The sequence below is a fragment of the Perna viridis genome, chromosome 4 (assembly GCF_037379345.1).
Source record: "Perna viridis isolate PV_CMFRI_1.1 ecotype Kerala chromosome 4, ASM3737934v1, whole genome shotgun sequence".
Lineage (NCBI taxonomy): Eukaryota > Metazoa > Mollusca > Bivalvia > Mytilida > Mytilidae > Perna > Perna viridis.
In genome coordinates this window covers 26,111,691-26,131,621 of record NC_142448.1, presented here as the reverse complement: position 1 = coordinate 26,131,621, position 19,931 = coordinate 26,111,691, and the positions used below count along the sequence as shown (strand labels likewise).

At 31.5% G+C, this 19,931-nt stretch overlaps 1 protein-coding gene across 1 annotated transcript; it reads right to left on the bottom strand.

Annotated features, from left to right (window-relative positions):
- Positions 1–3,176: 3,176 nt before the first annotated feature.
- Positions 3,177–19,835, bottom strand: LOC148619501 (Golgi to ER traffic protein 4 homolog). Its single transcript, XM_088579500.1, has 9 exons — positions 19,705–19,835; positions 13,906–13,984; positions 13,392–13,473; positions 13,023–13,175; positions 12,392–12,530; positions 9,013–9,153; positions 7,703–7,778; positions 4,566–4,635; positions 3,177–3,477 (listed from the first exon to the last, which is right to left on the bottom strand). Exons 1-9 carry the CDS (start codon positions 19,812–19,814, stop codon positions 3,359–3,361), a joined length of 969 nt encoding a protein of 322 aa, XP_088435626.1. The 5' UTR covers positions 19,815–19,835; the 3' UTR covers positions 3,177–3,358.
- Positions 19,836–19,931: the final 96 nt, after the last annotated feature.

The following is a 19,931-nucleotide window of genomic DNA, read 5'->3' as shown; positions in this document are numbered from 1 at the left end:
AAGATGTACTCGAAACCAAAAATAACGAAATGGAAAGCCATAATCCGTCACCGAGAGGTTATAGCATGCGTAATACAAGAAATGAAGCCTCAGTGTTTTATTTACTTTGAAATTTGTATTACTGCAAATTTTGATAAATTTGATGAATAAATTTTGATAAAATTCGGGGTGACATAAGTCCGACTACTGGTTGGTGAATACCCTTGGGGACCTTAGGTCCCCAATCAGTGGCATCAACCCGGTGGTTATAAAATGTAAGTTATAATTTCTAGTAAATTTCGATATGCTTTACAGGTGTTTCAATGAGTACTAATAATATCTAATCAGCAGTATAAGCATCAAATGCATAGAAAGCATTCTAGAATGATTGTTTAATTCTTAATACGAAAATTACAAGAAAAAATAAAACTGACTAAATTTAGAGAGAATTACGAGAAAAAATCAGAATTTTCTCGTAGTTTATTTTCGTTTCTGATGGTTCAAAAACGTATGTTTTTATTTATTGAAAATGGCCATTGAAATAAGGAATAATCGCCTTTTTTGGACACTAGACACATTTGGTCACACACACACGCACACACATGCACATGCACACACATACAAGTAACAAATAACCATACGATATGATATCTATAATGTTACAAAAATGCCTATTTTCAGTTAATAGTTCTACATAAAAACAAATTTTCTATTCTGATCAAACTACAGGGGCTTACTCCCACTATCAAATATCCAGCCCCACCAGTATACAACCTTGACTGTATACTATGCAGTGGGGCTGCATATTTGATAGTGGGAGCAAGTCCAGTGTACAAACCATATTTAATTTATCACTTTCCCGTTCAGTATCCGCCAATCAAATGGATGGCATAATGTAAGAAAATAGCTTGCACGCTGTTGTCTAGCGTTGCTCGAGTAAATAGTTTGCAATACTGTTACAGGCGACAGACTGATATGACAACCTTTCATTCTTATTCAAATTCATAATATGCCTTAAATTCTGGAAAAGAAATCAGATAACAACATGAAATCAAAATGTTTCATAGAGCACACCTTAATGACACTATATGTGCTTCCACATTTAAACTGTTTAAACATTCCCTCTTCTGGACTGAAGAAATTGCTCTATTAAGTCAAGTGTAAAAATAGGAATGATGTGTCGAGGTCTATACACCAGAAGGCATGGAGAGGTTTAAGACCAGAGGCTACCAGGAGCCTGAATCGCTCACCTGGCTTTTTAAAGGCAATAAATTGAACAAGATGTTGTCCAACAATTTTGACTCAAGAAGTCTTTGGTATTACTTATCATAAACATCATTTCAACAGTTGAAAGTTTCTTTTAATCTATCAAAGTTTTCAAGATATTGACTGAAAACTGTAAAAAAAAATGTCATATTTTCCCTTTCAGGGGCAATAAATCTTACAAGGAGTTGTCTGACAACTTTTATCCCTGAAGACTTTTGTAATTTTAATAATCAGGATCATTTCAGCTATTGAAAAAATTTGGCTAAAACTAATTGTTTTGGAGATATATGTGAAAAACTAGTCTAACCCCTATGTTCTAATTTTAGTAACAACAGCCATGTTTTTCAACAGATCAAAAATCCCCAGATCAGTTCTATGCAGGATACACCAAGGAAATTCAATACAAAGTTTGGTTTCAAATGGTCAAGTTGTGTCAGAGGACAAGATTTTTTAAAAGAAATAACATTAAAAATAGCAAGTGTCGTTAAAAAAGGGTATCAACTCCAACATGGCTTAACGGATTAAAACCATAATTTGAGCACCAATAGATCTCATCATGCTGAACACTATTACCCATTTAGAATTTAGCTAAACCTAATGATTTTGGAGATATATGCGCAAAAACTATTGTCTGACTACTATATTCTATTTTTAGTAACAGCAGCCATGTTTTTTGGTGAATCAAAAATCCCAACATAACTTCTATGCAGGATACCCCAAGAAACATTCATACCAAGTTTGGTTTCAACTGGTCAAGTAGTTTCAGAGAAGGAGAGTTCTGTACAATTTTTAACAACGATGGACGACTACAACAGACGCTAAGTTTTTGGCCAGGTGAGCTAAAAAAGGATTTACTCAGGTTCAAAATACATTCAAAATTAATCTAAATAGTCTTAAAATATCTGGTTTAGATATATTTTAACTTTGTTGTGGAGTTTGTTTTAGAATGATCCAAGGTTATTTAAAACACTTAGATAATTGAATCCAATTGAGAATTATCTGAATTCCTTCCTCAACTCAAATCTTAACCACTGTTTTTTTTTTTTTTTAAAGATTACAGAAAATTTTCCATTTTCTATAAGACCAAGACTACATTGTATGTTTCACTGTATTCCATTTATAATCAAAGACTGAAGTCTTCAAAGTCTGAACATTTATTTAAAAATTCCATGAATAAAAATAACTTTGTTTGCAATTTAGGGAACCAAAAATTTGTTTCAATTATCTTCAAAAATGAAAAAGTTACGATGATTTAAAGCTCATGCTCCATGCCCTCCATGGATTTTTTGCCAACCAAAACCAAATCACAGGTAAGTGAAAACATCATGAAAAACTCTCTTATAGTCAACTATAACAAGCCCTTGTGTTTGAATCAGAAACTGGGTAATATTACATAGGTTCAATGCTAACCAATCATTTCATCTTTTAATGTTAACTTCCTGTTCTCATAAAAGCAAAAAAAAAAAAAAAAAATACACATAGACATGTGTATGATATTGTTTAAAAGAAGTACATTTAAGCAATCTTTGGGTTGCTTATGATATTGACCAGGGAACCAGATTAAATAATTGGCAATGAATATTTATAGATATCGGGCCCTGCTAATGTATATGACCTATATAGTCTTGAAGCGAGCCCCTATGCCTGAATTGGAAACTGGGTAATGTTCAATGCTAACTGATCATTTGGTGTAAAATTACCTTTCTCATACAAGCAAGAAACACATCTAGAACACATGTACGATATTTAAGAGGTACATTTTTATCTTGTATGAAGCTAGACAACTTTGACGCTATGGCAGTAAACACGGCACAGATCTGCAGCATAACATGGAGTAGTATTATATACAAAGTACTGAAATAATGAGTGCAAGAAGTTGCTAACAATATTAGCGACTTAAAAAACCAATACAAACTTAAGTAAAACAACAATACCGCATAATGGTTTTATTAGAAGGTATGTAGAGTTCTACAAGCCCAAATGATAATGATTTATACATCCCTGTGAACAACCAAGGTGAAACTGTAATTCTCCATAAATAAATCAATAGCAAGTTGATAATAGTTTAACTTCAAAATAAAAAAGTTGAAACAACTGTATCACAAGACAAAGTTCAGTCAAGATCTACATTTGACTCGACCCGTGGAGTCAGTGTTGTTGCTGTTGTTGCTGAAGAGGTTGATGTTTGCATAGGTTCATCTTCTCCCCCTAACAGACTTGACAGTAAATTGCCTACAAAAAAATAAATTAAATACTTCCCTTTTTCTCTTTAAAAACTTACAAGTGTAAATTGTCAAAAACACATAATAAAAACAGTAGTAGATCCAAGGGGAGTATTCCAGAGTCTAGGTCCCACTTTTTGCTGAAAAATCTGGCTAAAGTTTGGGCAAAAATAAGCAATAAAAATAGTGTTGAACCCCTTTCTCAATTTTTCCGTAATCCCACTGAAAGGCATTTGAAATACATAGAGTTTTCAGTCTCTTGATTTGAAGTCTAAAATCAATTTGTCAAGAAACTGCACTCTTGTAGAAGTGGTTAATTAAGTAACCATTGATCTATTAATATCTTAGATCACTACTTAAATCGAAGTTCACACTTGTTCCTTTACTGATGTACATGTATATGACAATGTTTCAACATGTTGTGATCAGAAGAAATACTAGAAATACTGTGAGCAAAGCTAATTTATTTACCCCAACTAACATCCATGCTTCATGTACATGCAAATACCAATAAACATTGTAACACTCCAAAAATCTTTCAGATAAAATGATAAAATAGGTGGTGCACAAGGGGCATTATAAGATCACAAATGCATTAAGTTTCATTGATTTCCATTCAGCAGTTTCAAAGGAGTTCCAGATGGGAAGATGGGGTTGCCCCAAGTCAATGAATCACAAAGTCTATCATATTGTGCAACATGAAACCCCAAAAAGTCATTCGGATGGAAATGAAAAATAGGAGGTGCACAATACAATATACGAGTAAAACATCTTCTAAAGATCTATCACCATGTCAGTTGGAATGGGACATATCACCATGTGAGTTGGATTGGATCTATCACCATGTGAGTTGGAATGGACCTTTCACCATGTCAGCTGGAATAGACCCTTCACCATGTCAGTTGGAATGGGAACTATCACTATGTCAGTTGGAATTGAACCTATAACCCTGTCAGTTAGAATGGGACCTATCACCATGTCAGTTGGAATGGCTCTATCACTATGTCAGTTGGAATGGACCTATTGCTGTCAGTTGGAATGGACCTATCACCATGTCAGTTGGAATGGACCCATCACCATGTCAGTTGTAATACTTACCAAACATTCCCTGTGGAGATTTCTTTGGTGGTGGTAATCCAAAAAACAGTTGACCAATCTTATCTAAATACTGCAAAATTAATAGAAAAGAAAAAATGAAATGGGACACTTGAGAACAACAAATTGCAAGACCTTAATAAGACAGCCTCAATATTGAAAGTTTCCCCAATTAGTTAAAAATTTGACTAATAATGAACCCAAATAAAATCAATTATTTGCTAAGTAGTAGTCACAGCGCTGGATATGCTGTTACTGCTTAAAATAACACTGATTAACTGTTAAGAACGTGTCTCTTTTTCTTAATCTTTGTAACAAGAATAATTCTAACCACAAAGCACTTTTATCATAAAAATCCTGACTGAAAAATGATATGGATATTTTCTGCAAAAAAAAAGCTTTGAAAATGACCATCAATATCAGACACATTTAACACGTTAAACCATAAATACTTTGCTTGGCACAGTTTAATATGATGGCAGACAGTTTGGGCAAGTATTGATACAACATTCAAGTTTCATACATCTCTGAATTTTTATTCAGATTAGATATTTGACACAGGACAAGAATTTTACAAGAATCAGTGGTTCCTTTTAGCCTCTTATTCATAAATGGTTCCAGTTATAACCCCAAAAATCAATCCAAGCTTTCTTTGGAAGTATGACAATTAAATTTCACAAAGATCCATTCACATTTAGTCAAGTATTTGTCCAGATTTTATGAAAATGCTTATCCATGCCCCCTTTTGGCCACTAATTTCCAAATTAATTAAAAAAAAATTGATTGCAGTCTTCCTTTTGTGGTATGGCCCCTTGTTTTCAATTTCATAACTTTAGATCCATTCACTGAGAGTTAAGTTATTGTCCAGATTTCACAGAAATGCTTGTTTCTGATCCATAATTTCCAAACAGTTCCAGTAAATATCCTTAAAATCGATTCCAGCCTTCCTTTTGTGGTATGGTGTCTAGAGGTATAATTTCACAAAGATCCATATGCTTATACTCAAATTATTGTCAGAGAACCACACTGTGTATGGACGCTGGCAATGACAAAGAAGCTGATAGTGAAAAGCATGACACAATTATACTGCCGTAAAATTTTTACACTCATATAAAAATTATTTGGTCTTACCATTATAAATATTTGATCTTGAGAAGTTAAAGTTATAAAACAAGTTACCATATGATTTTACAACCATCTATAACCACTTATTCGTACAATTTGTACTAGCATTTATTGCCAGAATCACTTAAAATTTTCTTAGGTTTATTCAACTTAAAAAGGACCGCAAACATGATACGGTATTCAAATCTGTTCTTTGAGTCTTTTTTTATGTAGATAGTAACATGTACTTTACACTTAATATTTTATCATTTCTAAACTTAATTTCAAACTGTAGACACCCCAATGTATTTATAATTCTAAGATGAAATGTCTATCAAGACTTTGTTTCTTTTTCAGTAGATGTATGCCGCTACTTGAAATGAAGTGTTATTTGCCTTTGTTTACATTTCACATTATTGTCACAAAGACAGTGAAAAGAAGATAAGTAAATTATATATATCATGTTGATTTACTCAGTTTATTGCTGATTTTCCCTGAGGCCCTCAAGTCTATATACAATATGTTATAATCCAAAACACTAACATTTGGAATGATGGGTAGACAAGGTAATTCTAATAGACTTCCCATACATTGAGTGAGGTATAATTAAGTAAATTGATTATATCATGTTGAATTACTCTGTTGGTTGCTAATATACAATACATGTATGTTACAATGCATTACAATGAAATTGTTCATGTTTTATTTTTTTTTACAAATTGACACTAAAGTACAGCATTACAATTTATCTCCAAGCTTTATCATTGGTTTCCACATAGTCTACTAATTTAATGTCTTAATTTTTCGGTTTATTGATTACAAACAAGATGTTGCATGGAACTTTTTTTAAATGCTACTCAATTAATTAAAAAAAAACTATGTAAGTACAACAAACAAGATGTTGATCTAGGACCAAAAACCACAACAAGAGTCTGACATGATGCCTCAATCAGACATCAAAAATATGTTACTCTTTTCCAATTTTTGTCTTTTGTTCTTAACATCAAAATACTGTTGTTGTTCAAACCTCCTGACTAGTGTGTCTGCTAATCCACTTGTTTATTAGGTAGTAATATGTAGATGTCAATATCAAGTCGCCAGTCACTCATATTACCTGTCTGTGGGAGATTGTGTCAGAGTAGTCAAGGATATTAATTAAAAGCCCATTGCTGAAGTTAACAATCATAAAAAATACTAAATATTGCAGAAGTATTTTTTTTTAAATTCAGAATAATCAAATCAATTCTATATTGATGGTGTTTTATTTAAGACACTTTTCAAACATTTTAAATTTGCTACTTTTTTTTTTCATTTTCCTTTTTTTTATACTACCACACAATGCTCCAGAAATTTGAGCAGTCAGTTTCAATCATGGTTTGGTCTTCAAAAAAGAGATCTTTGTTAGTACTGGTCATTGTTATCTATACAGGTTGCGTGCAACATATCTTTGAACTTGAGAAAAAATGAACATACATTTTTCTGCAGTTTAGAAATACATTCTTATTTCCAATTCAAATCTGAGAACAGTTTGTACTGTATTTTCAAAAGATTTCTTTTACTTTACCAAAACAACATTTACTGGTATGTAGCTCTGATACAAACAATTGGCTTGCTGCATACATAAAAACATCGCTCGTAACATTGAAAAACACAGAATTAATACAATTTAAAGGACATTTGAAAATATCTTTTAGAATTGGGGCATTAACTGCTACTTAAAGCAGACTTAGGGAAATTTTCAATCTATAGACCCTTTCAATAAACAGGAATTTATTCCCCTACATCCCCTTTCTTTGACACAACATACATGGTTTTGTTTACATATTTACCTTACACTTGTTGCTGCTGAATAAACTCAGATCACATCCAATTAAATGATATGAATTTATTAAATTATTCAATCAACAAGTCCCATAGAAAGGTAAATTACAGGCACAGTAAACATAAGATTTTTTATGTGAATATATTTATAACTTCACGACATGGTCTGTATCTTTTAATGTCTCATGAAATGCACTATTTATAACTAAACCAACCTCTTTATAACTTGGATCTCTATTGATGGATGCTTCATACTTGTTGCAAAGAATGGAAAACACTGTAACTTTACCACTGAAACACCATTAATGTTCATTAAAAGCATAAGACTAGATGAATGATGTTCCCAGTCTATTAATTTTCGATAATTCACAAGTGAAATTAATTAGTTAAGTCATTTCACTGTCAGACTTTCTCCCCCGAAATGTCATAATACAAATATCAATCTGTTCGTCACAAAATTAAAATTTATGTTGAAAATAAACAATAAATTATTAAGAAAATCTCTGTATTAAATAGGATAATCAATGGTTTATTATGAATACTAAAATAGTTACTTGTGCCAAGAGTTCTTGAAGATTTACTTGTGCATGGAATAAGTTCTGTACACTCGTTAAATCTTGTCTTTCTTCTGCACTAGTGATCATAATTTAGTTATTCGCTCCTTTGAATTAATTATCCTATAACAATTGTGTAACTTTAAGTTTGACAAGGAAAATCTTGGCTTTCAGCATTAGTTGATAAATATTTAGTCCTTCTTAAAATTTCTGAATAAGTATCTAAACATTCAATCTAAGAAGGGCTAGTTTCACTCTTTTGAAATTGAGAAATTGACAAACATTTAAAAAAAAAAAAAAAAAACTTACTAAATTGCATATTTATATGTTAGTCACAACCATGATAAAAGCGACAACAGCAAAGACATAAACATCTTAAAGAGCTTGCCAAAACATTAACACAGTGCATAACTTTATTTAGATTTGTAAGCATAAAGAGTAGATAATATAACTAGACTTAAAAATTATGCACCCATCTTCATAAACTTATAAACCAATATGGTGAGTATCAGTAATTCTTATCAACCAAATCCATTATGATGAGTAAATCAGGTGTTTTCTTTTGTCTCAACCAAATGCAATATGGCAAGGAAATTATTCCTCAAATCATACTTCATATAATCATTACTAGATATCTGATGACAAACTTAGCATGTTTTCTAGAAAAGCAAGTTCCTTCATCCAATTTTTGGCCAAGTCTTTGTGAGTTCTATTTCAAGTTCTCCTTGCATTGGCATATTTATCTGAACCAACAATTTAGTCACAATTCAATACAATTTAATTATAATTTCACCCAAAGTGAATTACGTATGCCATTGTGATTTTTATAATGCCATCTACCTCAATTGTCTAGCTGGATCACTGCATACATGTACTAACCATGATTTCATGAAGATACATGTATATAAAGTTATATAAACCTACCCATCCAATGCTAACAACAGAAACCAGATAAAGTTATATAAACCTACCCATCCAATGCTAACAACAGAAACCAGATAAAGTTTAACAATGGTAACAGATATGGTGGCCCCATTCCTACGGCTGGGTGTTGTTTGGTATAAGTTGTAAACACTAATAATGCTGTATCTTTGTTTTGTAAACACAAAAACCTGTAATGAAAAAAAAATCATACATGTACTGTAATATTACATGTATCATAAACCCTTATCAACATGTGGATCATTTATATTTTTCCTATAGAATTTATAACTTTCTTTCTTAACTTCCTTTTCAGTCAGCCTTATCACTTAAGCCACACTGATTCATTGATAGTAGATATATCCAATGGAATGGACAGATATCATGTATTTATGGACTAGAACATTTGATAAAAAAAAAAATCAGACCTTGCAATGTAGTAGTCTACCAAACTGAGCTAGTTTTTAGTGTGCTAGCACAGAGGTGCAACAGCCCCATGAATATGGGTTACCCTCTCAAATACATTATTTTGACTCAAACTCAACCGATTGGCCTATATACCATTTTGCGAAATATCATGACCACCAAGTTTAAACACTTTGATATGACCTGGTAGGAAATCAAACAAGACCTCCTGAACTTGATGTGAGCACCCTACAATTAAATCATCAAGGCAGTTACTAACACCAGAAAATATACAAAAACAGAAGATCAACTTAAACTACTGTAATTGTTCTTATTTAATGAGTACTTATTTTCAACTATTTTCATGGGTATTTAGTGTTGTGTTATGTTCAAAGTTACCATGGCAGGGATCGAAATTAGTCCAGATATTTGTCTAGACCACAGGTCTAGTAGACAAAAAAACCTAGACCTGAAAACAAGCCACAAGACCTGATTTCATAGCCTTGGTTGAATCCTGAGCTGAATAACACAAGTTGGTTTGTTTTTAATAAAAGTGGCATTTCATTCATGGTTGTTGTGTTTTTATTGCTTTAAAGTCAGGATCTTTTAAGAAAGTAATTTTTAAAATGAATGTAAAGAAATGATGCCAGCTAATGGGCATTGGAACTTTAAAGATAACATAAAATATTATCTTAAAACTTGAAAGGCTGCAAACTTTCAATTGATTAACTTGCTAAGACACAACAATTTTAATTGCAACAGTGAACACAATTTTATTTATCATCTGGGTCCATGTCAATGAAAGTCAATGTCAGATTTAAAGTTTGCTGCCACCACCAATACTAACATTATCACGACAATATTTACAACACTTCTATTCCTTTTCGATTTGTATTGAAGCTTGAAACGTTCGGCCCCTCTTCGCCAAGACATACAATTTATTTTGTTCCCCTATTTCATTGGAGGGGTAGGTTTTGATACGTCTTCAAAGTGTCACCATTTGTTTATTTTCTTTTGGAACTACTCAGTTAATTTTCCGAACTTCAAATACCTACCTTTGTGTTATGAGAAAGGCTAAGAAGTTCCGATTTGGTTTACCTTGACATTGATCAATAGCGATGTATGTTTGCAATATACCTCTAAAATTCCTTAAGCGTTTAAATACTGGAATTACGAAATTACTTATTCTTCAAGACCACCAGACCGGTACAATAAGGCATTTTGCTAGACCGTGACTGATTTTACTAGACACAGGCTAGCAGACCAATAGTAATTTCGAACCCTGCCAGGGGTATTTAATTTGTGTTATTTTCAAACATTTTCATGGGTATTTAGGTTTGTGTTGTATTCAAACATTTTTATGTGTATTTAGTGTTGTATTATATTCAAACATTTTCATGGGTATTTAATTATGTGTTATGTTCAAAGTTACCATGGGTATTTAGTGTTGTGTTATATTCAAATTTACCATGGGTATTTAGTGTTGTGTAATGTTCAAACATTTTCATGGGTATTTAGTGTTGTGTTATGTTCAGTTACCATGGGTATTTAGTTTTGTGTTATGTTCAAAGTTACCATGTGCTAAATGCTTAAAATGTATATTTGTTGGCATTTATTTTTGAAAATAATTTTTGATTGTGAAATTTCAGACATTTTTACAAAGCCAACAATAAATTGGCAAAATTGGATATAAATATACAGTTAAAAAAAGAATTATAACAGTAAATCATCAGGATTTGAAAAAGGGGAATTCTGCTATAAAACTGAATAAAATCATGTCAGAAATTTGTATCAATGATAACACCATTTAAAGTACATAAAATAACTGGAGTTAAAAGTCTTTTACAAGTTAAAGCACACCTGGTTTTTACAATCAATTCTCTTCACATTTTGTCACATGCAGCATGCAGCAAATTATTTTTTCACCCATATACATGCCTATCAAATATAATTACATTAAAATCTTTAAATATGGATAAATATTAGTAACAAGTAAACAATAAATAATGTGACAGCATCAATGGTAGAGTGTTGAAGCCGGGTCAATAGACTGTTACAGGTGTTTTCGACTATTGAGAATTGTCAATTCATTCCTATTCAATGATTATGTGGATTAGTGGAACAGGTTGTTTGGATAGTGTTGTATAAATGTATAATGTTTTTGTTCAGATAGTATTGTATAAATATATAATGTTTTAATCATTGGAATAAAAGAATTGAAATTTATTTTATAAAGCAAATAATTTGTATGACCAACTGACATAAATGATCATCAGATATCGACTCATCTTTTTTTTAAAGGCAATACCATTTACTTTATTGAACATTTTTCAAACTGACAAAAATACTTAGTTTTGCATTTTTTTCAAATATCTCTAACACCATAATTACATAATCTAAGAATGCATGTAGTTTAAAATGCAATATGTATTGCTTCAAATGGACATAGTATCACTGTGGGTACTGTGCCCTTATATGATAAACATTCTTCAGGAGATCACAACCAATTCAGATAATGATACATGAGTTTTAAATGCTGTATTTGAATACCCTAAAATTATGCATTTTTATTGCTATGAAATTAACTTCATTTTTACTTCTCATCTTTAGGGAGGTCAATCATAGCAAAAGCCTTTTATTCAAATTTAAGTTATGGAAACTGATTAATGCATTTTTAATTAAATGCTTTTAGTAACTGTGTATAATACTACCAGAGATATTGAAAACTACTTAGTATCTTAAGTATTTTTTTGGGACTGAGCTGACAAAACCAACACTTCAAGAATTCTGTACTTAGTCTACTACTGTGAAAGTACTTTAATTTGTGGATACCAATTTGCATGGATTAGGGAAGAAATACAAATTTGTAGATTCTTGAATTCGTGGTTTTGAGATTTTCAGTATACACACCGATGTAAATTTTCTTTCGTTGGGAACCAAATTTCGTGGTTTAGCCTATCCACAAAAACTATGAAAATTGGTACCCAAATAACAATAGAACTTTCACAGTATTCCATTACTTACTGTAATACAGCCTGTGCAATAAACATATCAACCTCAGAGGAATACCCCTGATTAACATGGAACTCTATTAACATCAAGGCACAGTTATCTCCATCTGTGGAATGTACAAAGTGGTATCGGGCCTGAGGATAGTTCTTATCTGAAAAAAAAATAAAAGTAGTTGTTTCTGTGGTTAATAGTGTGACAGTATACAATAGTGCTAGTTACAAACTTCATATACTGGTCAAGAAGTAATTCTTGCTGACCAATTTTTCTTCCTCTCCAGTGAAACAGTTCGTGTCTTAAATTAAACGCATAATGTCTAACAGATTGCTGATATTTTACTCTAAAAAATGAGCTACCATACCATAATCTTGATTGGTGAATGAAGTTTTGGTAAGCAGATTGGTGAGAATTGCATCTGTCTCGAAAATGGCAAGATCCACTCTCTGACCAGTATATATTACAGATCAGATATTGTAATAAATTAATATGTGCATTTTAGTAATGATATTTTGTAATGCTAGATCAGATGGGAATTTTCATTTTTGCCATTTAATCATAGAAAGTTTCAATGGCACCTAATTGTTCAGGTGCAAGTTATTCTAAAATTCAAAATAATTGCAATTATTTTAAAATTTACAGCAAATACCTTTCCAAAAAGCTAAACCAAATTTTTTATGTAGATCTGGATGTCCTCTTTTATGCTGACTAACGTTCATAGTCCACCTTATAGCTGCTATCATAAAATTATGTCTTTCTGGAGTATCAGCACTGAGAAGGTTAAATATCTGCAGTACTTTATCTGAAATAGAAACAGAAATGTGACAATGATATTGACAAAAATATGGATACAAAATTCAAGCTTGACACATAGTTAAGGTCCAGCGAACTACAAAACATCAAATACTCATTTTTAAAAAATTTTAATGACTTTTAATTTCAGACCCCAACTAGGACCAACTTAAAAATGCCTAGTAGTAAAAAATCAACTACATTCTATGTAAGACTCATAATTTACCTGTGGTTTCATCTGTAACTTGTTGCATAGATGTGTTGAGCAACTCTATCATTAACATGGCAAGGTCAGCTCCACTAGAATGCTGCAATAAATCAAACATTTGATATGTTTGGATAGAAAGCTTTAAACACTTGCTTCATGTTAGCTTGGTTACAATAGGAACAGTACTGTGATTTGATTTTCTTATGGCTACAGAAGTGAATTCTAAAATTTAAAATCACCTGCATCAAAAACACATATAAACGGCAGAAAGTGATAGGACAGAATAATGTATAGCACAATAAATATGTACTTCAGTAGCCTTCAGTACTTTCTTTTTGATCCACAGTCCAAAATCACATTGTGGAAATTCTTATATACCTTGTACAGATATTATTGGCCTGTGAGTGGAAATTTTGCAAGCCCATAAGCATTTTTATAACCCTTGAGCGTATGGACTACTCAGGTTTAATATGAAGATCGTTTCAATTCTTAGGATACATTCTACATGCATGTAATAAAAAAACTACTATACCTGGTTATGTTGGAGAAGTGTTATTGCTCCATTGTAAATAAGGTTTAGAGCTTCTGTATATTTTTTCTGTCCATTGTACCTGCAACAATAAACTAGAGGCTCTAAAGAGCTTGAATCGCTCACCTGGTTCCATAAGCAATATTCTACTTCTGTAAAAGCAGCCATATTTTTTATTGGATTAAAATTCTTAATGTTCAAACCTAAGGAACAATCATATCAATATCCAGTAGTGTCCAAGGTGAAGATTTTTTAAGGAAATAATAATAAAAATAGCGAAAAAAAAAAAACATAAAAAAGGCTAATAACTCCAACATGGCAAAAGATTTTCAAAAAAATTTGACCACAGATAAATCTCATCATGCTGATCATTTTAGCTCATGTTAGAATTTGACTAAACCTAATGGTTTTGGAGATGTATGCAAAAAAAAACTTTCTGACACCTATGTTTCATTTTTAGTAATGGTCATGTTTTTCAACAGATACAAAAACCCCATATCAGTTCTATGTGTGATACCCCAAGGAAAATGGCCACCCAGAACAATCTTTCTTCATCACAATTCAACTTAAAAAACATAGTTTCCTAAAGAAGGAATCCGAGCAACTGGTGAAAATGGCGAAGGCCCATCTTCTGATAGTGAACAATTACTCTCCATCAGAATTTTGCTAAATTAAATGGTTTTTGAGTTATTTGCATAAAAAAAACTGTATTTCAATCCACATGTTCTATTTAAAGTAACAGTGACCAGGTTTTTTCACCAATCAAAAATCAAAAAATCTAAACAGTCATTTTGTGCAGGAAACCCTAAAAAAGAGTAATACCAACTGTCATTATATTGTGTAAAGTAGATTCTGGGGAGAAGATTCTTGAAAGTAATAACATCGAATACAGCAAATAAGGTTCAAATAGGGCAATAAATCCAACATGGGTCAACAGATTTTCACCAAAAATTGACAAAAGATAGATCACTTTTACCAATAAAATATGGTTAAACCTAACAGTTTTGGAGATATATGCAAAAATCAGCAGTATGATTACCATGTTCTATTTTCAGTAATGGTGGCAATGTTTTTTTACTGATCAAAATTCCAAACGGTCAATTTGTTCAGGATACTATAAAAAAACAGTAATACCAACTTTCATTGAATTCTGTCTAGTATTTTCTGAGGAGAAGATTTTTGAAAGCAATAACATCAAAAACAGCCAAAAAAAGTCTAAAAAGGGCAACAACTCCTACAAGGGTCAGCAGATTTTCTGCAACTCATCATGGTTGACTTATATACCAATATCAGCTCAAAATCTGCAAACATTTAGAAAAAAAAGTGCAGAAAACTTCAATTTTTTCTTCCAGACTGACAGATGGAAGAAGTGCAACATTAATAAAGCAAAAATGTTGAAAAAGGGCAAAAACTCCAACATGGCTTAACACATTAACATGAAAATTTTACCACAGATAGATCTCATCGTGTTGGACACTTTTACCCCAATAAGAAATTGGCTAAATCTAACAGTTTTTGTGATATGTGCGAAAAACTTCTGTCTGACTCTATGTTCTATTTTTAGTAATGGAGGCCATGTTTTTTTGACAAATCAAAACTCCCCACATCAGTCATCAGTTTTATACTGAATACCTCAAGGAACATTCATATAACGTTTAGTTATAATTGATCAAGTAGTGTCAGAGAAGAAGAGTTATGAAAAATTGTAAACGATGACAATGGACACCAAGTGATGCCAATAGCTCACATGGCCTTCCACCAGGTGAACTAAAAGAGAAAATGTGTCCCAGATCTCATATATCGATTCCAAATAATAAAACAAAATAATTATTCCATTTCTACGGGAAAAAATCACAAATTCATATTAGTTTAATACATACCAATACTAATTTTCATGTACAATGTACAGGTGCTTGCTGGTTAACAAAAGCAAGGATATGAAACCAATGGTGAAAAGTTCAAACAGTTCATTAAAATACATACTAGTAATATCTGACAAAATATTTCTAGGAAATAGCAGACCCCTCTGAAGTGTATGCACACTCCACCAACTGATCAGAAATGCTGATTTAGTATTTTATTTCTTATAAAAGGCTGTATTAAAGATTTATTTCTTTTCCCCTATCTTCAATGTGAATTGTACCCCCAATCGGCACATGCAATACTAGGATTTTTGCGACTTGTGAAGGTTTTAAAATCCTAATTTTGTTTTGTTTTTGTTTCAGACTGTTCAAGTGGGCTCAATAAAAGTTCAAATAAATCATACTTAAACAAATCACAGGGAAATGAATGAGATGTAAACATTGTATGATGTTCGCACAGACCCCCACCCTGAAATACTGATATGTTCGATCTTTTGTGAAATGCTTTCACCACCAGAAACACAACATAAAATATGCTTGATAATCATAGAGTTCATGAAATAATCTCTTGTTCTGATAACTATCTCATTTTTTTAAACCAACACCTAATAACTGACTTATCTGTCTCAGTGCCGCCTCCACTTTGTACACCCTGTATCAACATATCCATACCCCCAAATATAAATATGTACCTGCACACAGTGATAAATGCCGGAGTGACTTAGCTGTAATGTACTTCAGTTATTGAACGGGAATACAGATTTTTTTTTTAACTTGCAGTTTGTAGATAAAATGATTTAGGGTAGTCCCAAAACATAGAGTTGGTCATGCAATCATAGACATACATATTTGTTTATGGTCTTACAGGTACACAGAAGTGTTTAATTACTAAAATATATTTTCAACATGTACAAAATCAAGTTAATTATTTAGGGTATGACATTTGTTTTGCATCAGGTCCTAATCTGGAAATCAATGACAAGAAGTTTCAGTAATTCTGTTTGAAAAATAACAGTATTGACATTTTTGTCTATGTGACCTTTTACAAAAATTTTGTTCGGGTCAGAGATTATGGAGACAAATTGAGTACTAACATTGAGAAGTTTTTTGCTCATTTCTTCCAGCAGATTAGGCATTGTTGCATTGGTGGTTTTGCAGACCTTTGAACTTTCAAACAAAGTATTTCTTCCAACTCAGCTTTGGCCCTTGTGAAATTTTTTTTTATTACAGTATATTGGTTAAACCCATTCATAACTTTGAGGGACCTTCTGTTCAGAGCTTCAATTAGTAGCTAGGCTATACTTTAATAGTAGGCAACTAAATCAATAAATTTTCTATCTTATGAAGAGGTAGTCCAAATAATTATTCCATCCTGGGAGACTAATCTTTATTTGCGTAAATTGCTTCCCTGTGATAAAAACATCAGTAAAAAATGCCTCATATTTTATTATCCGGACTTACAATGAGGCCGTTCTATTTTCTTTTGTGGTCTCACAGTGTATACTTTACAACATCATACAAACAAATGATCTGACTTTCTTTTTTTATATATACAAAAATGTATGACATGACCAGTTGACGTTTTGTATGAATTAATTCTAGCTATAATGGTACTTGGTCAAAATGGCACCCATTATAAATGTATGTTTAATCATTTAGTAATATAAAAATAAATCCTCTGATATATTTAGTATTCTTCCTGGTATTTTTTGGAGGTTATTTACTTTGGATAGATATAAAATCAAAGTCTTTTTGCAGGATATATCATGCATTAATTGTGATAAAAAATGTTTTATAATTTCACCTGAATAAATTTCATTTTGTCCTTTCATTTACAATATTTTGTTCACATATTTTATTATTTTCATTGAATTATTTATAAAAATGGGAAATTATAAAACACAATAAAAATACTTTGTGAAATTAAATGAAATACCAAAAAAAAATAAGGTGTGAAATTTATCACAAATAAAAACAAGATTAAAATACAGAATATCACATTTATTACTTTGTAAATAATCTTAAAAAACTTCATAAATTTTGTAAAATTTTATAAAAGTAATGTGGATATCAGGACATATCAAGCTGGTAATTGAAGTAGTGAAATAATCTAATTAAATAATTATAATAATACCTGTATCACCTATCAAATTAACAAAGCCATAAATTATATAGGTAATTAGCAAAGTCATAAACCATAATCCCAAACTAATTTACTTAATGAATTTGCAATCAAAACTTGAATAATATTTCCTTTTCTTAATGAAATTAGCTCTTCAAAATAAATAAAATAGATATTAAAAACATTTTATTGGTAGTATTTATAACTAAATATGTGTGTCTATGACTCCACATTGGTATGTTTAATGAAAATAAACATTTATTCTGTCATTGGTTGGGTCTATACTGCTGTACCCTCTTTCCGATGCATACCTAGTTCGAATGTATTATTAATATCCCTTTTTGTACGGAACTGATGGCACATGCTTGGGTCAGTGGTTGCTGACCTGAACCTGGCCTGTTTCATGAAAACAACAACAAAGATCAAATTGCCGGTTTTTCAGGTAATTTTTAAGTTTTAAGCTCAACATAGAGTATTTCCAACTTTTCCAAAACCTCTGTATGCCATATTATTTAATCCTTTTTAGATATCCATGAAACCAATCAATCGATATTGATTTATCGTCTGCCATTTGCAAAGCTTCCCAAACAAAAATCACTTTACCAAAATATGTCATGTGTCATACAAATTAACTATGAGTATTTGACAGATTAAATTATCAAACATATTTTCCCTATCTAAAAAAAAACATTCTGCTTAGAAAAATTCAATGGAAATTAATAGTTATGCAGCATTTAACACTAGAAAATTTCCACAATGAACAAATTTAAGCTAACTTGGGATATTTTTTTTTATTTACAGATATATAAAAAAATGAAGAAAAAACAGTATCACCCTGATGCTTAGAAATCTGCCTTCAATGCAGTACAGAATGGATATTTTTTATGTTTTACAGTTTTTTTGTTTTTATTTATCAAATGTATAAATGATTTAATTTTCTAAGTTAGAATTAATTCAAAGGAAAAATAAGTTGCACAAAAATGGTATATGAAATACTTATATAAGAATATTTAAATATTTATCAATAAAAAATTAGCAAGTTTAAATAATCTAATGATTGGGATCAACTTTAAGTAATCTAAAATATTCTAAATGATTTAAATTCTTAATCAATTTCAATCAAATCATTATTTGAATAGGCATTGAAATAAGTTATACATCATTTTGAAATAATTTGCCTTAAAAAATGAAGTGTTTAAATTCTCACATATAAATATTTCTCTTTAAACAGACTAAAAAATAGATTCTATAAAGTTATTTTTGTCCAGTACTATATATTTTTTTTTTCAATAAATCAAATACTAGCATATTTCTATTTATTTCGTGGAAATGTATTGTACCCCATATGGCTCCCAATACTTGTTTAATCTCTGAACTGGAAATGCACGGATTTGGGGTACAACAACAATAACGGCAGATGATTGACATTTGATTTTCAGTTAGTGGGGAAATGCTTTCTGACACACGTGGGGTCTGGAAGTAGGCCAGAACATCAACACAGCAGCCCAGCCACTAGTAGGCCATACTCTTGAGTTCTTCGGTCAGGTATCCTGAAGGCTGGGCTCCGCTACCTTCTACTACTGACTGGCATTACTAACAGAATCCCTGTAAGGGACGGTTGTGCGAGATCCGTAAGGATAGTCAAGACTGTAAAAAACCCCAATCATCATCAAGTACCATTTTAACCAGGTGCCATTTTAACTTTTACAAAGGTGCCATTTTGACCAAGTGCCATTTTAACTAGCACCCGTAGGAACAGATGTTCAGGTCTCATAACATGGTTCTCTGGTTCAGATGAAACTTCCATGCGTAATGTACCTAAAGTAAAGTGTTCGATACATCTGATGGGCTTCGTAAAAATTTCCTGCTTCGACACAAGACTGACATTTTTTTAGTACTCTATCGACTCCGCTTCTAGAAGCTGCCATTTTGCTTCTCCCAATACGATTTTGTGGAACGAATATATAAATATTAATATTTTTACAAAAATGAATGGTAGAAAGAGTATAAATTGCATATAAAAAATATAATTTTCTGATGATATT

Bases quoted from the DNA above. Each gene is read 5' to 3' on its own strand.
- LOC148619501 (XM_088579500.1), bottom strand. From the start codon at position 19,814: ATGGCAGCTTCTAGAAGCGGAGTCGATAGAGTACTAAAAAAATGTCAG. The intron at 13,474-13,905 runs GTATAGTAGTTT...GATTTATTGCAG, and splicing joins CACTTCTCCAACATAACCAG to CATTCTAGTGGAGCTGACCT. The intron at 4,636-7,702 runs GTTGGTTTAGTT...TTAATTTTGCAG, and splicing joins GAGATCCAAGTTATAAAGAG to TATTTAGATAAGATTGGTCA.